Source organism: Anabrus simplex, chromosome 3 (assembly GCF_040414725.1).
Source record: "Anabrus simplex isolate iqAnaSimp1 chromosome 3, ASM4041472v1, whole genome shotgun sequence".
NCBI classification, from domain to species: Eukaryota; Metazoa; Arthropoda; class Insecta; order Orthoptera; family Tettigoniidae; genus Anabrus; species Anabrus simplex.
In genome coordinates this window covers 146,543,838-146,567,855 of record NC_090267.1, presented here as the reverse complement: position 1 = coordinate 146,567,855, position 24,018 = coordinate 146,543,838, and the positions used below count along the sequence as shown (strand labels likewise).

At 37.9% G+C, this 24,018-nt stretch overlaps 1 protein-coding gene across 1 annotated transcript in view; it reads left to right on the top strand.

The window, feature by feature from the left end:
- LOC136866091 (platelet-derived growth factor receptor alpha) overlaps nt 1-21,708 on the top strand; it is a 178,174-nt gene extending 156,466 nt beyond the window's left edge. Inside the window, exons 15-16 of the mRNA XM_067142754.2 lie at nt 1,820-1,965; nt 18,705-21,708. Of these exons, the coding sequence (XP_066998855.2) occupies nt 1,820-1,965; nt 18,705-18,903 (345 nt within the window). The 3' untranslated portion in view covers nt 18,904-21,708. The remainder of the gene's footprint in view (nt 1-1,819; nt 1,966-18,704) is intronic.
- Nucleotides 21,709-24,018: the final 2,310 nt, after the last annotated feature.

Genomic DNA, 24,018 nt, shown 5'->3' with positions numbered 1-24,018 from the left:
TAAGTTGAGAAGCACAAAAGAAACATCAGCACAGGGGAGCAACTAGGCGCGAAGTGAGTAGGATACCGGACACATTGCTTTCATCTGCAAACAGGTTACTCCTGTAATCTGGTGAACATAGCCGTAACTATAGACTCCCAAGACAGCCATGAGAAACGTCCAAGGCCAAACTTCCCCAGCAGTCTATCGTAGTGAAATGGAAAATAGCCAAAAGACATGCGACTTCTACAGCAGTCGACCGGCTATGAGGCACAGCTCCAACACGACGGCTACAGCAGTCCACTGGGTATGCCGTACAGCTCCCTCCTGACTGCTACAGCAGTCGACCGGAATGAAGAGGTTCACATTGATACTGAATTCCATGCATGGTATAGACCCCTGACTTCATTTTGTTCTAGCTTGTAAAATTTTAAAGTTATTGAGATGGAAATGGTATATCTTTGAAGTTGAATATCTCTGCCTTCCTTCTATGCATGAATCATTCCAAATCAGTGATTCTTTCTTCTTTCCATAGAGTTTAAAATAGTCTGATCTCTTTCTGCTTGAGAGTGTATATAGACTTACATTTCTGCTGCATTCTAGCGGATGTATGTATCGCTACACAACATTTCCTTACATAGATTGATAGTATGGTAACACCATATTTCCACTGATATGCATTTTGACATGATCTGATGAGGATTCCTATCATTTTTCCAATGCCTTGAAACCTCTTACAACTCATAATTACTTGGCTCGGTGCCACTTTGAGATACGCATTACATGGCATGGAACCATGGCACGGTGCATTTCGAATGAAAGTTTGAATAAATCAGACAATTAAAAAAATACACCAGACTTGAGTGAGGTGATAGCGACACGTATAATAAGGAATGAGAATGGATGGATCGCGCGAATGAGTAAGGGACGATGATACTCGCCAAAGTATATGCCCTTTTTCTCATGAACTAATCATCCCATTAACCTAGGATTAGTGTAAAATGAATCTGAAATACTGTTTATAGTTCTTTTGCTCAAAGTTTCCATAGTTTTCATTGCATTGTGAAACAACCCATGCAAATACAAAAAAACAAAGAAAACCAAAAAACTTTCATTCTGTATAAAATATGGAAGGTCTCTTCTCCATTAATAGACTACATGGTAAAATGTATTTAAAGTCAATGAATGTAAACTACATTCTTTTGAGTCTCTACTGTAAACGCTTGAAAGTAGTCTGAACTAAATTGTTGTAACAGTGAATTTTTAAAGAGATCGCTGCATTTTCTTAGTGCTTGCACCTGAATCACCTCTGCCTGCTGGATAAAGTGGCACTCAAATGTTCCACATCACTGAGGGGTTAATTAAAATTAACATCATCATCTGTACCAATCAGGCTGCCCAGATTCTGAAAATCACTGTTGCCATATCAACTTATTTTCCATTCCTTTGGAACTTTCTTACAGGATCTACATTGCTATTTAATGTGATCACTTCAGTTTTCTTTCAATTGCATGTGGCATAAAAAAATAGATGTAAATACTTAGCATTTACTGAAAATTTTCATATCATGACTGATATATCCTTCTAATTGTGAAAACGTGTTTAAAATAAATGTTAATTATGAGCCTCTAATTTTCAGATGGTTCATAATTAGGATTAAGAATTTTACTTGATAAACATTGAATAATAAAAAATTATTATTATTATTATTATTATTATTATTATTATTATTATTATTATTATTATTATTATTATTATTATTATTCAAAATATAGATTATTCATGCCTGTACACAATGACTCAGACTCAGCTAATAATCATATGATCTGTTATTTTTTAGCATTATATTAGTCTGAACGACCCATACGTGAGGATGAACCAGCAATGGCAACAGAACCGCAGCGATTACCTCAACATGTTGAATGTTCCAACATACAATAATCTAGTATCTCCACTGAATGATGAATCTCATATTTATGTAAACAGGTAAGATAAATTCATATATTCTAGAAATTTGTAATAGTATAGTTTTAATTTTTCTGTTTTATGTTGCTGGGAGTGGGTTCAATTATGGTGTCTGCCTGCATCTTATAAGGGGAGCATGATTAGCTCACTGGCTTAGGTGTGGGCTTTCCACCTGGAAGGTTGAAGTTCAAATCCTGGTTAATCCTGGGTTGAGAGTTTCATCTCAAGAATCACGTGGCATCAGGAAGGGCATCCGGTCTTAAATCCTCACCCAAAACCGAAATGAGTCTGGGTGGCTCCAGCGAACCCAGAAATAAATGGGACAAGCTGAAGAGAGTACGAGTGTGATATCAAGGGAGTTATGAAGAAGAGTAAGATTTTCCTGACAAAATAAAATGAAAAATTGATATGCAATATGAATGTATTGAAAAGATTAACAATAAATATGGAAGATATTGATATAAATCCATAACAGAGCCTTAGGGCTGGATGAGGTAATAGATGGAAAGATCATCAAGGCAATAGTGTATTATATTTAATCTTTTTTCTTCTTTTCCTTCTCTTTCATTTTCAACTATTAAACAACAACAAAACATAGAATACAGTGAAACTCTGTTAAGAAGTTTTTCAAGGGACTACAAAAAACAAACTTCTTAAGCAGGAAACTTCTTAAAAGGGGTAATGCCCAAAAACTTATTCTGTACTTTGAAATACATGTGAAACACACATCCAACAGATTTCCTTGTTTGTAAACCATACCAAAATAGGCCGATATATAAGAGCTGCTAACAGAAAGCCACAATATAAAAATTCAGTTATCATGACAATATTTTAAAAGATAAAGTAAAATAATTGAACACACCGTATTATAAGTATATTTCATAAGAGAAGGGAACATATTAAGTTATATAAAAACGTTGCAAGGTTTGCTTATTTTAGCAGGCAGAACCATTTCCTTCCACACTTTCCTTTCCTCCGCACTTACAGCCTCTGCTTCGCAACAAATTGTTTTGTAAACGATGCCGGCTCGATTTTTAAAGCGGTCTAGCCACCCATTCGACGCGGTAAAAGGTACCCTTAATTTGCGTGCGGCTTTCTCCTGCACAATAGTCCCACTGAAAGGTATGTTTAAACTTTGCTGCTGTTTAAACCACATTAGCAGAGCTTGTTTTATTTCATCGTACTTTTCAGATTTAACTTCCTTACAATTTGCTGAAGTATTCCCTGCAGAAGCAGAGATCTCTCCTTTCTTTGCTATAATACTGTTCAAAGTAGACGGCGGCATCCCCAGCTCCTTTGCCAAAGCAACACGGGAAAGTGTAGATGACTCCACTTTCCTTATAATCTCCACTTTGTCTTTTATTGTTAGTGCCTTTCGCTTGATCTCTTTCCTCTGAGTTCCGCTCATTTACACTTAAAAAGTTTGTTTGTTAATGTTACAAGTACAACTAACTTCACCGACTCCTATTCATACTAATTACGACGCTACACTATGCTTGGCAATCCGTAGCATAGGCTTACAAGACGCAAAGACAAGACGTGTACTACAGTTTGTTAGCATGTTCTTTCTTCCTCACACTCCTGACACCTGCTTCAAGGATAACGGCAGCAAATGGGAAATCTAGCAACTTATTCTTAGAGATCTTAGAACCTAGGCCTAAATCGCCCCCGCATTCCTACTGGTTGTCACGGCAATGGGCGTAGTTTCTGGCTGTTTCACAAGTACCGCATGGCCAAGCCGGTATTGAGTTTATTTTCCCGCTTCAATCCCCTTCATGCTATAGGTAATGAAGAAAAGAAACACAGGTTCGAAGTTGCAGAAATGAGTGCATGGAAAAGTATCTGGGGTATTACGTGGGAGTGAAAAAGGTGCAGTAGCAATGCTAGCACATCTAAACGTAAACAGTTTCTTTCCCCGTGAGAATTTTATTTCATGTCTCCTCATCCTTGTACTATGTTCTAATAATGCGATTAATAATTACGAGTGACACGATAATATAATGTTTAGCTCGTATAAAGGTAAAATTAAAAATAACTTTCAATTTTATGCCAACACGTGGTATTGCAATGCGTCTGTGTGCCTCCCACCAACACCCAGTTGGCTATCAACATTCGTTCAACTTCGTAAACGACCGGGTTCTTTCGGCTGGCTTTGGCGGCATGTCATGTGTATCAGCTGGCTGCTGGCAAGTCGGCTGTTTCCTGCATAGAGTCGGGAAGTTGTTTTTATTCACCTCAATAATAATGGACACAGAAAATCTTATCAGTTTATTTCAAAAATGTAATTTCCTCTATGGCAAGACCCAAAAGTGTTATTGCAACAACAACGTAAGAGAGAATGCCTGGAAGGAAATAAGCAAGGGAATGAAAAATCAAACAGGTTAGAATATTCAATTTTTTGGTAGATTAACAGTAATGTTGTGGACAAATACACTACAGTTTTTAATTAATGTTTAGGCCACCTCGATTAATGACTTCACCCTGTCGCGGCCCACAAATTACTGCATTAAAGTTTTATCAAACCATCCATTGCGTGCTTTATGTTTCCCTCGTAGAATCCCGTTCGATTCTATTCCGCGAGATGGAACGGTGGAGTGGAAATTGCAACTGATGGGTTCGATTCAATTCCACAAGGTGAGAGTGAGCATCTGCTGTCCACGTTGTCATAGCGTGACATCATATGGCCTTGGCAGGCCCACACATGTTCCGTGACACCAGACACGCACCGCGAGTGCGCAAACAGTCTAACACAGGGTGCAACTTGCGCGGAGACTGGAGGATTCTAACCATGGGCTGCTTTGAGCAGACATTTTCTATCTCAAGGGGCTCTAAAATCTGAACTGTTTAACAGGGAAATATATTTACAACAGAACACTTTAAACGGGAAAAATATACATACACTGACTGACAGAGCAAATGCAACACCAAGAAGGAGTGGTCAGAACTTTATGCCAATTGCAGGGTAGACTGACGTCACTGAGGTATGCTCATGATGTGAAATGCGCCGCTGTGCTGCGCACGTAGCGAACGATAAATGGGACACGGCGTTGACGAATGGCCCACTTCGTACCGTGATTTCTCAGCCGACAGTCATTGTAGAACGTGTTGTCGTGTGCCACAGGACACGTGTATAGCTAAGAATGCCAGGCCGCCGTCAACGGAGGCATTTCCAGCAGACAGACGACTTTACGAGGGGTATGGTGATCGGGCTGAGAAGGGCAGGTTGGTCGCTTCGTCAAATCGCAGCCGATACCCATAGGGATGTGTCCACGGTGCAGCGCCTGTGGCGAAGATGGGTGGCGCAGGGACATGTGGCACGTGCGAGGGGTCCAGGCGCAGCCCGAGTGACGTCAGCACGCGAGGATCGGCACATCCGCCGCCAAGCGGTGGCAGCCCCGCACGCCACGTCAACCACCATTCTTCAGCATGTGCAAGACACCCTGGCTGTTCCAATATCGACCAGAACAATTTCTCGTCGATTGGTTGAAGGAGGTCTGCACTCCCGGCGTCCGCTCAGAAGACTACCATTGACTCCACAGCATAGACGTGCACGCCTGGCATGGTGCCGGGCTAGAGCGACTTGGATGAGGGAATGGCGGAACGTCGTGTTCTCCGATGAGTCACGCTTCTGTTCTGTCAGTGATAGTCACCGCAGACGAGTGTGGCGTCGGCGTGGAGAAAGGTCAAATCCGGCCGTAACTGTGGAGCGCCCTGCCGCTAGACAACGCGGCATCATGGTTTGGGGCGCTATTGCGTATGATTCCACGTCACCTCTAGTGCGTATTCAAGGCATGTTAAATGCCCACCGCTACGTGCAGCATGTGCTGCGGCCGGTGGCACTCCCGTACCTTCAGGGGCTGCCCAATGCTCTGTTTCAGCAGGATAATGCCCGCCCACACACTGCTCGCATCTCCCAACAGGCTCTACGAGGTGTACAGATGCTTCCGTGGCCAGCGTACTCTCCGGATCTCTCACCAATCGAACACGTGTGGGATCTCATTGGACGCCGTTTGCAAACTCTGCCCCAGCCTCGTACAGACAACCAACTGTGGCAAATGGTTGACAGAGAATGGAGAACCATCCCTCAGGACACCATCCGCACTCTTATTGACTCTGTACCTCGACGTGTTTCTGTGTGCATCGCCGCTCGCGGTGGTCCTACATCCTACTGAGTCAATGCTGTGCGCATTGTGTAACCTGCATATCGGTTTGAAATAAACATCAATTATTCGTCCGTGCCGTCTCTGTTTTTTCCCCAACTTTCATCCCTTTCGAACCACTCCTCCTTGGTGTTGCATTTGCTCTGTCAGTCAGTGTATATCTTAATGCAACTGATCAAGGGACCAAGAATATCACACTTCTTAGGCGGGAAAACTTCTTAACCGAGTTTCACTGTAGTTAATTTATAAATAGATAATGAAAAGCAGATAATTTTTTTTTTTTTGCTAGGGTCTTTACGTCGCACCGACACAGATAGGTCTTATGGCGACGATGGGATAGGAAAGGCCTAGGAGTTGGAAGGAAGTGGCCATGGCCTTAATTAAGGTACAGCCCCAGCATTTGCCTGGTGTGAAAATGGGAAACCACGGAAAACCATCTTCAGGGCTGCCGATAGTGGGACTCGAACCTACTATCTCCCGGATGCAAGCTCACAGCCGCGCGCCTCTACGCGCACGGCCAACTCGCCCGGTAAAAGCAGATAGTAGTAGTCAAATATCTATACATATAAAATAAGAGTTTTGTCTGTACATTGCTCAGAATTGAAAAAGGAAGTCATGTCCACAGTAATAAGGATGCACTTTTTAATTTTCCGTAATTTCTGTCTGTCCATCTGTCTGTATGTATGTATACGCATCACGAGAAAACGGCTGAAGAGAATTTAATGAAAATCGGTATGCAAAGTCCGTGAATAAGTCGCTACAATCTAGGCCATCAAATAATTGTATTCACGCTGAGTGAAATGGTAGTTTAGGCAAAGGCCTAAAATTTAATTCTCAAATATTTATGTTATTAGTGGTTGTATCGATAAATACCACATAACTTAAGTTATATAGTATTAGATTTCTGGTCATTTGTCTTATACATTATTAATGTACCAGCTATGATCACAGAGATATTCATGAATTTGGATTTTTGTTATTAAGTCCATATCAGTGCCGAGCCATGAGAAAATGGGTAAACAGAATTTAATTAAAATCGGTATGTAAATTCGGAGAATAAGGAACTACAGTCCACGTTACAAATAATTTTATAAGGTGCCCTAATCTCACAGAGTCCATAGAAAATTAAATGTGATGGCCTACAATGTATAACACTCATAAAATTGATCCACAATAACATTACGTTGACCATTGTTTGTTCTGATGTGCTTTGTGTCTTCTGTTGCCACTCATCTCTGATAGATAGGATTACTGCTGCATACCAAGTATTTTTTTAATTTGCCTTACGTCGCACCGACACAGATAGGTCTTAGGTGACGATGGGATACGAAAGGGCTAGGAGTGTGAAGAAAGAGGTCTTGGCCTTAATTAAGGTACAGCCCCATCATTTTCCTGGTATGAAAATTGGAAACCAAAGAATACCATCTTCAGGGCTGTCGACAGTGGGATTCGAATCCACTATCTCCTGGATGGAAGCTCACAGCTGCATGATGTTATCCTCATTTTTCCGTATTGAAATTCAGTTAAAGTAGAACAATAAAAGTTTGATTTCCGCCTATTCAATACTTTACAAGCAATTACAAAATTAGGATCTCATCCTTATTTTAATGCAAAATTATTAAAAACATAGGACATGTTTCATTCAATTGTTGAACATCTTCAGCTACATACATTTTTAAACAAGGTAAAAATTGGTAATACTATTCTAATAACCTGCAACTGTTGTTTATTGCTAACAGATTTAATCATAATTATGAAAATACTTTTGAATATAAAACATTATATATTACGTCGTCATTGTTAAAACAATATTACTATTTGTAGTGTTTGATATTTTAAAAATCTTGTTCTAAATTTGAATACAATGTCATAAGTTAGTCAGATATAAATAACTTTACAATCTGTTTGATTTTGTTGATTTTCTTAAAACTATCAGTTGGATACACATTAAAATCTTTTTGCTGACTTGTGTGAGCATTACTACATCTTGTACTTTATGAATACAAAATCTTGGTGCTCTCTCAAAACAGTTGGAAGAGTTCATGATAAAGTTTTGAAGAATTGCTCCACACCGGTAAAGTTTAAAAGCAAGTTCGTGAATTTGAACAATTGGACGTTAAAGATTTGAATTAAGACAAATTAATAAATAATAATCAACAGTGTGCTTCACTTTGTTAATTTATGGATGAAAAGATTATTAGTCACAACCAAACTTCAACTGTTTTGAGAGAGCACCAAGATTTTGTATTCATAAAGTACAAGATGTAGTAATACTCGCGCCAGTTAGCAAAACGATTTTAATGTGTATCCAACTGATAATTTTAAGAAAATCAACAAAATCAAACAGATTGTAAAGTTATTTATATCTGACTAACTTATGACATTGTATTCAAATTTAGAACAAGATTTTTAAAATATCAAACACTACAAATAGTAATATTGTTTTAACAATGACGACGTAATATACAATGTTTTATATTCAAAAGTATTTTCATAATTATGATTAAATCTGTTAGCAATAAACAACAGTTGCAGGTTATTAGAATAGTATTACCGATTTTGACCTTGTTAAAAATGTATGTAGCTGAAGATGTTCATCAATTGAACGAAACATGTCCTATGTTTTTAATAATTTAGCAATAAAATAAGGATGAGATCCTAATTTTGTAATTGCTTGTAAAGAATTGAATAGGTGGAAATCAAACTTTTATTGTTCTACATTAGCTCACAGCTGTGCGCCCCTAACCACACGGCCAACTCGCCCGGTTGTACCAAGTGTAACAGCCTGCCTGAATATTGGCAGGAAGTAGCTGGGGAGTTAGGGGCAAAAGATCTTTCTAGGTCAACGCCCCAAACAAATAAGCATTTGAAAAAAAAAAAAAAAGCTGGGGAGTTAGGTAACTTTCTTCTTTAGCATGCCATTCCTCTGGTTTATACATTTTCTGACATTACTGGTACGTAACACACTGGTTCATCATAGCATTCGAGCTATTCAATCCCTATTCCGAGGCACTGATTGGAATGAATTGTGTGCATATTTAACGGAATAATGACAGAGGAGTGTTCACAGCAGTCTGCGACCTGGTTATTCCAGCTCTGGAACTTTGGACTGTTAGATCTGCACCATAGTACTGTTCATTGAAAGTGAGAAAGTGTGCGTTTTTTTATTTGATCGAGTATTTTATATGATAACATTGCTTTCAATTGCTACATTCCTACTGACGTTTTTGTAATGACCTATGATGACTTCAGTTAAGAAAACCACAAGATCAGTCTTTCTGAGAATTCTGTAGCAAAGCATGGGTACATCAGCTAGTTTGTGATAATTAATAGGCTTTATGCTCTCAGAGCACTGGAAGATTCCAGAAAAGAATTTTATTTCCCACTTTTCAAGAGAAGGCCTTGATTCCTCCAGATACAGATCGAACACAGTGTCAAAGCTCATTACCTTTTCAACAGGGTGAGAAAGGTGAATTCAGCTCAACAACTCCATTTTCAAAATGAGGAGAGATTCCCGGAAAATAAACAGGAGCAGGGCTCATACTACAAATAAATTAAATCCAAGAATAAAGCAGAAATTTAATTTAGAAAAGGTCAGCAATACAAAATAGGGATATCAAAAACATAACTCATGATCCTTAAGAAATTACATGTCAACAAAATGTAATGGGGCACAAATGCCCAGTGATGTGGAGGATAAGCCCATGCTAAACTATGACTAGGCAGGAGGGAGAAAGTTATGACCAAAAAATGTTAGATTAGGTTAAATTTAACAAAATTACTAGCCACAGTGAAAGAAAGTTCACAAAGGGAAAGAAGGGTTAGCATTCGTGCTTCATTTTGAAATTTATAGCCATAATTTGGCACCTACTGTTTTGAGAAAATAAATTTACTAGAGGAAAGCCTACATTATAAAGCAGGACAGGTGAAAGTTACTACTCTAAATTTTATGTGATATGATCGCTAGATGGATCTCCATCAGCTGACAGATTTTAACGGTTAGATTACGTAACTAGAGCCTAGTGATTTACCTGGCCATTGCTCTCAGCAGCCAGCTGCCCGACCTAGAGAGGTCTGTACTCCAGCAGACAAGAACCAGTAAGACCTTAGAAAATGACTGCAGAATGCTTTTATTTGCTGTGAGCTAACTGCTGATTGGGTGCGGGTAGTGACAACTTATGAAAAAGAAGATGTACCAACTCCTAAAAACACATTATTCTCCTAAAAGTTTGAGCACTAACTCCTAGGTATCTCTAAGGTCAATGTAAATAGGGGTAGCCTATGTACAATACAATCAAGACCATTATAGAAATGTGGGTTTGTTGTTTTCTTATGCAGTCTGTGTAATTTCATGAAAGTTGCTGATTAGTTACTTTGTAGAATATAAGTGTGTGAGTGTACTTATATGAGTCAGTGGACACTTAGGATCTGTAATTAAACACAATAATATGAGAATGTGTTTGTTTTGATCATGTTATGGACCAGATTTAAGTCAAACTATGGCATTGCCTCTCATACAACTACAGTATTCGTAAGTTTTCTAAGGAATAAAACATTAAGAGAGAAGTGGATTAGGAACATATATCGTGACTATTTTGATGTCGATGACAAAACAGTAGAGTTTATACATCATTTTGAGAATGTCTGAGGTTATGGAAGAGTGTCGAGTGTTAAGATGCAAGAGTATTTTACAAGAATCTGTGCTTGCCTGCAGAAACATTTGGCTGGATTTTGGAGTATAACAAAACCTATAAGTGTGACAAATGGAGCAATCTGTATACTGTTACTCAGAAGAAATACTGTAGTGACTTGGAGAGATTAGCTGAGTTTTATGGTACCAATACCTTCCGATTCATGCTGTGGTTATCTGTTATCAAGTAGACTACACCAAGTTGAAGCTTGTCCGTGTAGGTTAAAGACATCAGTGTTCAGAGTCAACAAAATTTTTACCCTCATGTTTTTCAATGGGTAAAAAAGTATTACTGTATATCATTAATGTGTAAATGTTTCATTACTAAGTTTAAGATCATTGTATGAGGTGCTGCTGTACCATATGTCAACATATGTTTTAAGAGTTTCCAGAAAGGAAGGCATAGCATCATCAGGGCCAATCATTGGGTTAGAATAATCATTTAGGGTGTACTTCCCTTTCATTGGGTGCTGAACATTATAAATTTTCTACCACCTCAAAACTAAGGCAACAAGTTATGTTTTATAGTTCTCATGAAAGTAAAAATGAAATGGCGTATGGCGTTTAGTGCTGGGAGTATCCCAGGACATGTTCGGCTCGCCAGTTGCAGGTCTTTTGATTTGACACCCGTAGGCGACCTGCGAGTCGTGATGAGGATGAAATTATGAAGATGACGACACATACACCCAGCCCTCGTGCCGGCGAAATTAACCAACGATGGTTAAAATTCCCGACCCTACCGGGAATCGAACCCGGGACTCCTCTGACCAAAGGCCAGTACACTAACCATATAGCCATAGAGCCGGACCTCATGAACATGAATAAATTGAATAAATTCACAACTTAATTTATTTTTAAACATTCAAAATGATGTTATAAATATCATTTGAACAGTTTTATCATGTATTTCCATCTATCCAGTGAAGTGAAATGTAAGAGAAAACATTATTTGAGTACCGTAAGTGAAATTTCTAATTAATCAGCTTGTTGTTTCCTTTTGCTGCAGGGCTGTCCATCTGTTCTAGTAGAATATATGTAATTCTAGTTGATTATATGTGATGGGTAGTTGTTCGCAAAGTGTTTTCATACATACAACAGTGATTTTCCTTATGTTGTTACATTTATCATGTTAAATTACCGCCATTTTTATAATATGTATGTGATATTTGCCATTGGGTGTGGCATCATACACAGCCATTAACCCAGCTCAAGGGAGATAGGGTCACCTTCCCTATCCTTCACTTGAGTAATTCTTGTCTGGTGCATCCACGTTGCGGGGGGTGAGTATCCTACACATCAGTAGGCTGGTGTAAAGGAGAGCTAAGTTCAGACAGGGACCCAGTCTCACAGGGTATAATGTGGAACCATGACCAGGGTTATGGGTGAAGACCTTAACAGCATCTTAGGCAGAGAAGGAGTCCTTCGGAATGGCGAAGATGGTGGATGAGGCAACCCATCCTCTCTGGGGAAAATTAGAAGATGAAACCTTTGTCTTGTGGAGAAGAGGGATCTTCAAAGGCTAAGGGAGTAAACCCCAAAAGAAAATCCAGAGATGCATTAGTCTTAGCAGATCAGCAGATGAGTAAAGTTGTACTTGCTTTCAACTATAATACAAGCCTTGGATTATTTATTTATTTAGCGTATGATGAATACAATATTATTTACAATATATACAACTACCATCTCAAGCTCGTAACTAAAGTTCCATGTCAAAATTTAATAGCCAGAGAAGAGCTTCGTTTGAGACACAGTTTAAGTCCTCAATAGAGCCTCTGTAACTACGCAAAGGACACTCAAATGCAAGGTGTTCCACTGTCTGTTCCCCTTGTCCGCAGTCACATTGCGGTGATGTCTTCCATCCCCATTTGAAGAGAGTGGCTCCACATCTACCTTGGCCGGTCCTAATTCGATTTAGCATCCTCCACTGCCGTCTGGGAAGAGAAAAACCATCTGGGCACTTGCATGGGTTCTCAATGATGTGGTGATGTGGTAATGCGGATTGCTGTTGCCATTGTTCTTTCCAGGCGTCCGATACATTAAAGGAGGTGTCCTGTAAATTCATTGCAGTACGCCAAGAAGGGTGTCTGGATTTCAGTCGTTTAGCTGGGGAAAGAAGAATCATACCTAGAGGCCCTTCTCAGGGCCCTCAAGTTCGTAACATTGGCCCTTCAATGAAAATATGCCAGCTTAACATCGAGGGCATAAGCAGAGCAAAGTGTGAACACCTAGCAAAGATTCTCAAAGAACACCAGACTCATATCATCCTGCTTCAAGCCTTGGATGAAAGTTTAAAAATGGAAATAGAATTGACAAGTCTCTGGCTACAGTTGCACGGTAATGCTGATGTTCGTGCAAGTGCTAGATCAGAGAACAAAACCCGATTTGGAACACTAAATATTTTAACAATGAATGGGAAGGAAAATGAATTGATTGAGCTAATTGAGAAACAAAAACTTAACATCCTGGGATTAAGTGAAGTAAAATGGAAAAGGAAAGGAATGAAGAAACTAAGAAAGGGGTACACCTTGTACTGGATGGGTAATAATAAAGAGAAAAGAAATGGAGTGGGATTTATAGTGAATCAGAACATTGAACCAATAGCTGAAGTTGAGAATGTAAATGAAAGAATTATAATAATGCACATACATGTAAACAAAGAACTACTGAAGACAGTACAAGTGTATGCTCCACAAACAGCATGTAGTGTGAAAGAAAAAGAAGATTTCTTCAATGAACTGGAAACACGTATTGTTGAAGATGGGATCATGATAATGGGAGATCTGAATGCTTATGTGGGAACTGATAGAATGAGATATGAGAATGTTCTGGGCTCACATGGGTATGGCGATAGAAATGAAGATGGAGAAAAACTGTTGGACTTTAGGAAATAACCTGATAATAAAGAACACATGGTTTATGAAGACGAATAGCCATAACATCAGCCGATATAGTTGGGATGGACAGTATGGAACACTCACCAATTTTATAATAACAGACTGAGAATGGGGAAGATATGTCACAAATACATATGGAAAGTGATCATAGATTATTAACTGTGGAATTAAAACAAATAAAAATCCCTAAAATTGTACTGAAGAAGACACTAAAGATCAGGATTTGGGAATTGGAGGAGGAGGATAAAAGAATGGCATTCCAAGATTGGATAAAAAGGACGTTGCCTAACGTGGAAATACAAAGTGGACAAGAAGAGTGGGACAATTTAAGACAGACATTTGTGGAAGCAGCAATTGAGGTATGCAGGAAAACAAAAGGAAAGGTTAAGGGAAAGGAGATACGATAGTGGACAGACAAAATAAAAGAAAGGAACAAGGTGAAGAAAGAAATGGATAACGAAAAGCAAAAAATGTATCAGAGGGATGAGAATATGATAGAAAGGTTACATGTGGAAAACAAAAGATTAAAACTACAAGTAAAGAGGAGTATCAAAGAAGAAAAGGAGAAATGTTGGGGAGAGCTTACGAACAAAATTGAGCAAGATAATCGAGGAAATCTGAAACTATTATACAGAGTCACAAAATCAAAAAGAATAAATCAAGAAAAAATCAAGGCATTAGAGAGAGAAGATGGATCCATAGTACATGACGAAAAGGGTCTTCAGAAAGTGATGGCAAAGTATTTCGAAAATCTTTATAATGAGGATGACTGCTCGGAGGAAGAAGGAGATAAGAAAATGGAAATAATAGATAGAGAAGAAGAGAACCCGATAACATGGTTGGGACTTGAAAGGACAGTGAAAGCAATGACCAAGGTAAAGCAAGTGGAAAAGACGAATTCAATGCTGATATGATTAAGGCAGCAGGAAGCATTGGACTACAGTGGCTGTACCAAGCCCTCAATGCCATATGAAAGGATAAAAGGATACCTGAAGATTGGCAACAAGGAAGCATTGACCCATTGTTCAAAATAGGAAATAGGAAGAAATGTGAAAATTATAGAGGTATAACCCTATTATCACATGGAGCTAAAAATAATGGAGAAAGTCATAGAAAAAAGACTGAGGGATACAATAGAAACACAGTTAGAGGAAGAACAATATGGCTTTAGACCGAATAGATCAACATTACACTTGATATTTACTTGTGAACGATAACTGAAAAACATCTGGAAAGGAACAAGGAAATCATCTTCGTATTTTTGGATTTAGGAAAAGCTTATGATACAGTTAAGAGAAAACATGTATGGCAATGCCTACTGAAAAGGAATGTACCAAAATCATGAATTAACAAGATAAAAATGTTGTATCATGAGAGTAAAAGCAGTGTACAAGTGGGAAGTGGTGCTCTGAAACATTTTATGCAAAAAAAGGTCTCAAGAGAGGAAGTGCACTGTCACCATTATTGTTTATTATATTGATAGATGAAATCATAAAATGTGTAAAACAGAGTATCAGTAGTGATGAAGTGAATGCTTTGGTATTTGCAGGTGATGTGGTGATTTGGAGAAAGGGAGAAAAGGAAGTACAAAGGAGACTGAACATTTGGAATGAAAATCTGAAGGAGTTTGGAATGGTAATTAGTAAAAAGAAAACTGTAGTCATGCACTGTGGAAAAGAGAAAAAAAAGAGAAGCCAAGTGAACATAGATGGAGAATGGTTAGAGAATGTAGAACAGTTTACATATCTGTGTAGCATTATTAATGGAAGTAATGAACTCATCCCTGAAATTAATTACAGACTAAGTGAAGGTACAACATTTTATCATCAAGTCAGAGAGCTTTTATGGAATGACAAAGTACCCAAGAGAACAAAATTAACATTATATAAACAGTATTTCATACTAATTGTAACATACAGAATAGAAACACTGGTAACTAATAAGAGACAAGATAGATCCAAGCGGTAGAAATGAAATTTTTAAGAACATCGGTTAAAAAGACAAGAAGAGATAGAATTCAAAATATTTAAATCAGAGAAAAGCTAAATATAGAACCGTTAGTACAGAACAAAGAGAAAGCAAGACTGAGATGTTTCGGACTTGTAAAAAGAATGGGAAAGGAACGGGTATCAAGAAGGGAATTGGAAAGATAAGTTAAGGGAAAGAGACCAGTTGGAAGACCGAGAAGAAGGTGGATGGATCAGATTTGGAAGGACATTAGAGAAGCTGGATTGGATGGGTGGAAGTAATGGAGCAGGAAAAGCGGAAGGACGGAAACGAGTGGAGGAGGCTTGTTAACCACACCCGGGCGACTGGAGTGCGACATCGAAGATGATGATGATGATGATGATTTTCGTTTTGGCAAAGACCAGCAGTCTGGCTACTTCGGCCACCATGTTCTTTTAATATTACGGTCTGAGTATTGGAGTCTGTTCTGGTATAATGGTAGTGGGATGGAGTTCAATGTTTCACTGCTAGATGGCACTGAAAGAAAATGTTCATAGTCAGCATTCATAGGGGAGGCCTATTCTACAGTACCTCGCAATTTAAATTGATACTATAAATAGTAAAGAAGGAGACTGACTGACTGACTGACTGACTGACTGACTGACTGACTGACTGACTGACTGACTGACTGACTGACTGACTGACTGACTGACTGACTGACTGACTGACTGACTGACTGACTGACTGACTGACTGACTGATTTAACATAGTTTAGTTTAGTTTATTGCCATTCTTATATGGTGGGGCTCAGGCTATGAAGCCTGCTATTATGCCAAACCATATTATACAACTGCTTTATACAATTTACAGAATAATGTACATAAAATTATTTTTTACATATATTTCTAATAATCACTAAAATTAATTTACTTAACCTCTATAATTTTATATCCTTATTGATAATTAAGAGCTAATTATTAAATTTTTACGTTGGTGAAATCTACTTTTTACATATTTGAGTACTACTTTAAACATTTCCTTTTAAATAGCCTTGGATTGCCTGTGCCTCTAATTTCAGCTGGGATTGAGTTCCAGGAACGTATGGTAGCATGTATGAATGAGTTGTTGTACGAGTTATTGTGGTGAATGGGAATGGACAAGAGGGAATGTGTGGATGACCTTGAGGTAGCTCTATCGGAAGGGGAGAGGTATTTCAAGTCTGTTCTAAGATAATCTGGTTTGCTTGTTTGCAGAATACTGTGAAGAAGGGAAACAGCATGGTATTTACGTCGTTCGGTCAATCTTAGCCATGACAGCTGAGAGAGAAAAGGCCTAATATGAGTTTGGATTGGGATATTTAATATGAATCAAGCACAAGCATTGTAGGCTCACTGTAGTGGACATGAAAGTGTTTTGCTCATACTATTATAAACTACATCTCCGTAGTCAAATATTGGAAATATTAGACTCTGTACTAATAATTTTCTTGTATTTCTTGGAAGGAAGTCCCTCATCCTTTTTGCAGAATGTAATGAGTAGAATACTCTTTGACAAATTTTTGTGGTTTGTTCCGACCACCTTAAATATTTATCGAATACTACTCCAAGGTTTTTTACATGATCGCTAAATGTTACTGGTATTCCACCGAGCATAACACTGGGTATAGATGTGTTTTGTATTTTAGCATGAGATTTATTCAGGCCATGTCTGCTAGTCAAGTCATTAACATTTGCTAGGTCTTTGTTTAACTTAGTGATTGAGTTGTTTAAGTCATTAGGCTTTGTATAAATATATAATTGAATATCATCTGCATACAGGTGATATTTGCAATTGGTCAGCATCTCAGATAAGTCGTTCATGTACAATGAGAACAGAAGTGGTGACAATACTCCTCCCTGAGCCACGCCCATCTTAGCAGTTTGCCACGAAGATGTATCGTTTCCCACTGATACACGCTGCTGACGATCACTAAGATAGGACTGTACCCAGTGCGGCTTTTAATGTTGGCAGTGTCCGAGGAAATGTTCGGCTCTCCTGCTAAAGGTCTTTCTATTTGACTCCATAGGCAACCTGCGCATCTGGATGTAGGATGATGACGTAGGGAGATAGTAAAACCCGGTGTTGGCACGTAACCTACTCCTGTCAAATAACACCTAGGTTTGCTCAAAGCTTTATGTCCCCACTTAACGGATGAATCACCATCAACAGCATCATATGCCCTTACTCCATATGAGCACTGTGGAGAGGTTTGGAATTTAATCCAGGCTTTTGGCATGCAATCTAATGATTAGAAATTGTATACCACAACCTCCTCTACCCTGCCGGCCAACATCCTGATGGTGATAATTTTTTCAACCAATGGGACTCGAACTGGCTAACTTCAATGCCTTAACAATCATGGCAGCCATGAAGGCAAAGAAAGAGATAGAAGATATATTAGGGAGAAGATTCAAGGAAACATCACATGTTAGTACAATAGATAACTTTTAAATATGTATATTATTTCTATGTGTAGCCATTAGACATATTAGGGATTGTGTTTTTAATAGGTTAGCCATGTGTGTTTTGAATGATTTTTTACCAGTCTGCCTGAATGAAAATGTTTTCTGCCCTGTTTTGAGATCCAGTTATGCTCATGGTTTTAATATCCATATGATCTAAATATAAACCTTATATGTCAAATACTGAAATTGTGAATGTTCCAATTTATTGGTTGTAATAGAAAGAAATTATATAGATAATATTAATGCTAATCAAGAAAGAATTAAATTTAAATTTTAAATGTAAAGATGAAGAAAGCTGCACTAGCTGTGGCTCTGTACATCATGGCCATTCATCAATACTTCACATCACAGCCTGCATGGTTACTAGATAACATTGTGTCACACATTTTACTGAAAGACATTTGATATGGGCTTTCTTATACGTTAAGGACATCATCATTATTAGGTTCCTGTTTGAAAATCTTATAGAACTAGTAGGTTATATCATAAACTATTCTTCACTAGTGGGCAACTTTTTACATTTTTGCATGTCTTACAGTATATGAGTCATATTTTTATGTTGTAGTCCCCTTTCTGCTGACAGCAGCGACTTGAACAATACGGATGGAGACTCTGGCTACCTCAACATGTCCAGACCAACGAGCCCATTTATGACAACACCAGAACTTTCCTTACCTAGTCCAAAGTGGTCAGCATTAGCCATGAAGAGAAAATCCACAATGAATGATGACTCAGACAGTATTGATTTGATGCAGCACCTTTAACTTCAGTGAATACCTGCTAAGTTAAGCCTACTGGATGGCATTCATCTAGTACCAAAGAACACTAGGAACTTGGGCAGGTTTACTAATCTTGAACATATTAGTATAATAGGTAATGAGTGAAATGGTGGGCTAGAGACAAAAGTAAGTTCCTAATGTCATGAATAATAATTTCTTGTATGGCTCCATTTGGAGATTTTGGTCAAGCCATTTATGTCTCATAATTGTTGTTAATTTACTTAATAGTGCTCTTGCATATGACAAAATTGGTTCTAACAGCTGTATGTAGATTAGTTTGGTTGATCACTCTGAACTGATAGCTCCCATCAGATCAGACGGCAAACTGTGGGATCTGATGTGAGAAAGCAGGATAGTCCGTCAGTCTATTTATGGAGAGATCGTGAATGTTTTGGTCTTTTATGTTTATTGTATATCAGTTTTAGAGAACTATAAATTATATTTAATTTGTAAATACTTTTTACAGTTTCAATATACTGTATATTGACTGTATAGCCATGTGAGATTGTATACATTAGCTTCTTTATGAAGAGGCTTTCTTCGTAGATGTATTGAAACATGGCAATAGTATTAATGTTAGTGGAAAGTTAAATGTATTATTAGATAATTTGAAAATTTCATCCCATGTACTTCTTAAACAAGGAATTTGATAGATTTAATGAGTTTAAAAAGCTAGACATTGTCATGACTTGAACAAATCAACTGTCTTTCACAGCAAGGAAGGTGTGCATTTGACATGTAAACTAGAAAAATAATCTACCTCAGTCATATGCCAAATACTTTATATACACGAATAATCCCCACTTTGTTCTTTTTTCAAAATTTGGATGTAAAAAGTTGTGGTGCAGGTATTATTTGAGTCATCAAGGTTGGTACAGTGCTCCTGACATACAGAAATCTAGAAGTTGGTATTCTTCCACCTGCCCAGTCTGTTCACAACTTTGTTCCTGCTATAAGCAAGAAATGTGACGTGTACAAATCATGTCATTTGTGTGGTATCAATTTTAGTAGTATCACATGTTGATGATGGCTGATGTGAGTTCATATTATAGGTTGTTCACTGCTAAAGAGAAACTCCACATCATTGTACAGGGGGAGCAAATTGATAATTGTGCTGCAGGAAGAAAGTATGATGTAGGCAAGAGCTGTATACATGACTGAAGGAAAAATAAACAGGGTGTGTGAATATGTGACTGAAAAAAGAGAGTATGGGTGTGTGGTCATGAGCAAAATATATTGGTTGAAGCTATAGTAACAGAGTTAAAAATTATGGGTTAGAAGGCTAGCTGCAGATGGGTTATGCACGTTTTTGAAATAAATTAGTTTTTTTAGGAAAACAGCACTGCACCATATCTCTCATTGAATTATGATGAAAATATTGTTGATTTTCACAGATTTATTATTGGCTTGCTCCAGAGAAATTTGTATTTACTCAACAGATTGGTAATGCAGCCAGACACCATTATATTTTATTATTCTGCTGGACTTCACCAATGAAGATAGTGACACAAGTTGCTTCATAATTATTTGTAGTAAAATGAAATGGCTTATGGCTTTTAGTGCTGGGAGTGTCCGAGGACATGTTCGGCTCGCCAGGTGCAGGTCTTTTGACTTGCCTCCCGTAGGCGACATGCGCGTCGTGATGAGGATGAAATGATGATGAAGACAACACATACACCCAGCTCCAGTGCCAGCAAAAATTAACCAATGATGGTTAAAATTCCCGACCCTGCCGGGAATCGAATCCGGGACTGGAACCCCTGTGACCAAAGGCCAGCACGCTAACCATTTAGCCATGGAGCCGGACATTATTTGTAGTTTATTGTATGGTTGTATTTATGATTTAACAACACTATATAAATACTAAAAATGAACTTTTAAAAATATTCCCCTTCCTAAAATAAGCGTGCAGGGGTTACCCAATGGTGGGGATTATTAGTGTTTGTACAGTATTGCATAAAGTGCTTATGTTTTGGGATATAAGTTTGAGATTAACTGGGATGGGGAACAATCTTTTAATACTGTTGTTCGGAATAAATAATGTTAGCAAAGCAATGGGGGTGTCTTTAAAAAAGTAGGAAAGATCACAATATGAAGATAAAATTGGAATTCAAGAGGACAAATTGGGGCAAATATTCGTTTATAGGAAGGGGAGTTAGGGATTGGAATAACTTCCCAAGGGAGATGTTCAATAAATTTCCAATTTCTTTGCAATCACTTAAGAAAAGGCTAGGAAAACAACAGATAGGGAATCTGCCACCTGGGCGACTGCCCTAAATGCATATCAGTAGTGATTGATTGATTGAAGTCTGGATAAGCTGCATTTAGCATATTTTCAGTGGAAGAGTGTATTTTTTGATCTCTTAAACAAATGCAAAAACTTGAACCCTTGAAATCTGATATATATATATATATATATATATGCTATGAGAAGGAAAAGGGGAAATGCACCTAAATGTACACCAAATTTCATTGAAATATCTTGTCCCATGTCCAAGTTATGGTGAAACAAAGACTCAGACAAATATCACTCCCACTTATAGATTTATCATACAGGGTGATTTGTATACATCCGGTTGGACAAAATAAGATGTAATATCAAATATACCTTATAGATAATGATATAATTTGCACAATTTATCTTTAATTTTGCTACATTTACTGGAATCAGAGAAGGTGTTGAAAGTGTGCACTGTTTTGATCAAGGCACACCGCTATCCATTATTTCTGGGGCTACAATTGCTTGGTATTAATTACCGTATATATGCAAAATGTGTTAAAAATGTAATTTTATGTGTTGAAAATCCAAATCTCTTTGTAAAAAGACCTGTGTTATGCAATATATATCCGAAAACGATCACCAAATTGACAGCAATTAGAAAAATACTCCATAATAATGATATTTTCAACAAAAAATGCATTTTATGAATAATACATGTGAAATATTACTGTCTTTCAAATAGAAATGGACATCTTTCACATAAAAATATGCATTAACATTTCCACACATTTGATTGGACTTCTGTCACAGATAACAACAGGCGACAAATGCTCAAAAGTAGGTTCCTGCAAGTGGCAACAAAATTTATTGCAATGGTCATGTATTTTAAAAAGAACAACCCTGCAGGTAAACTGTTCAGAACCACTGCAGAACTTTTCTAACCTCCTTGTTATCTTGCAACACGGTTGACAACAGTCTGCTAGAGAAAGTTCAAGTCATTCTGAAACTAAGTGACGTTCTAAAAGGGTATCAAGCACTTCAAAAGTTTGTGGAGGACTGTACAAAGAAAGGTGATAGTGATTGAGTGAACAGTATTCTAACCGCATGGTTGAAGATCACTGTAGTTTCTCTTCAAAGCCTCTGCAGCTTCTGTAGTTTCCAGTGGCAAATGTCAACAGTGAAAGAGCATTTCCTGCACACAAAGGCATTTTATCTGATTGTAGGATATCTTAACCTTGCACAAGTGCTTGTATGTCATCGCTGCACAAGCAATATCGCATATCTGACAATGCTCTTCCTATCCATTATTTTCCTTGAGACTGGTCACACCTCCCAGACAATACGGATATGCATTCCATCAGAACAATTTTTGTTGTGTCCATTTTCCTATGCTTACGTGTACAAAAAAAAAAAAAAAAAAAAAAAAAAAAGAACTTACCTTAGTATACCGCCCTGTAGGAATGTATGTTTGGATGACATATTTTTGCACTCCTACAATATAATATATTTAAGGTTCATTTTCTTTTACAAATTAGCATAGGAAAATGAACACAACAAAAATTGTTCTAATGGACTGCATATCCATATGTGACTTGGAGGCATAATGGGGGCTTCATTCATTCCATTCCTGACCCAGTCAAATGACTGGAAACAGGCTGTGGATTATTATCATCATCATCATCATCATATCCAGGTATTCTCATGTTTCTTCAGTGTTCGGTTACATTAGGCAGGATTAATATCCAAGCCGAGTTAAATATTATGCATCCTCAGATTTTTTCCCATTAGGGATCCTTCAAAACACTACTCGGCACTTTCCTCAAAATAGGGCCTACTGCAAGTTTTAAATAAAATATTTCTCCAGTTCAACATAGATATTCTACCTCAGGTTTAGATGATGAAATGCAAAATGCAGCTAGTGGGGAAGTTGTCCTAGTTCTCGCGCAAGTATTTTAACAGGATATTTCTGATTAGCAGACACTTTTCCCAGTCCATTCTTCATAGTAAATTTAGCTCCTATAACTGTTGTCCCCTACAAATATGGATTCCCAAGTAAAACATTTGCAAACACACTTGTTCCAAATCAGTAAGATGTTATATTAGGTCCAATAGCTTTTAAGTCCACTTTATATTGTTGGAAGTTGGGAAACAATTTTTAAAATGTGAGCCTAATTTCTTGGTGGCAACATCGCAATTTTCTCACTGCTTGACCAGGTTGTAGTTGGTTTAGTACTGTTTCAGTGTCTCTGCCTTCCTTTTGTATTTCCATTTAGAACTAATAAGGAATTAGATGATGGCAACCCACAACAGTTTGTAGGTGATGATACTACCCTTTGGAAAGGTTATTCGATCTCGACAGTTGCTGAAGTATTGAATCATATTGTTTTTGTCATTTTACTGGATATCGAGGAGGAATTGCTTGCTGGTATCCCCTTGTTCTTCTTCTGCAAATGTAATTTCAAAATATGCACCAACTGGAAGGAATTCCTGTGGATCATTATCAGGAAAAGTTTTGAAAGTGCTGGAAAACTTCTGATTGGGGCACAAATGCTAAATCTCACATCATTTTTTCCTCTATTTTTGTTTTTTTGTTATTGTTATTACGAGCTAAGCTACCCATCATTGATGGAAAGGCACAGATTTCCACACAACATAGTTGAAATAGATGTACATTTAGAGCATGTCATTTAGATGCTGAAGTGGAGAAATATCTGACTCACTGAAGAACCCCTGTTGATGGATTCCTAATGTCTGTCAGATAGTATCCATCACCTTCTGTATATTTTCATCCAAACTCATGAATATTATTTTGAACGTCGCTCGTCTTTCATGTATGGCGACACCACTTCAGAGATCCCCATAGTCCATGCTCTGCAGTG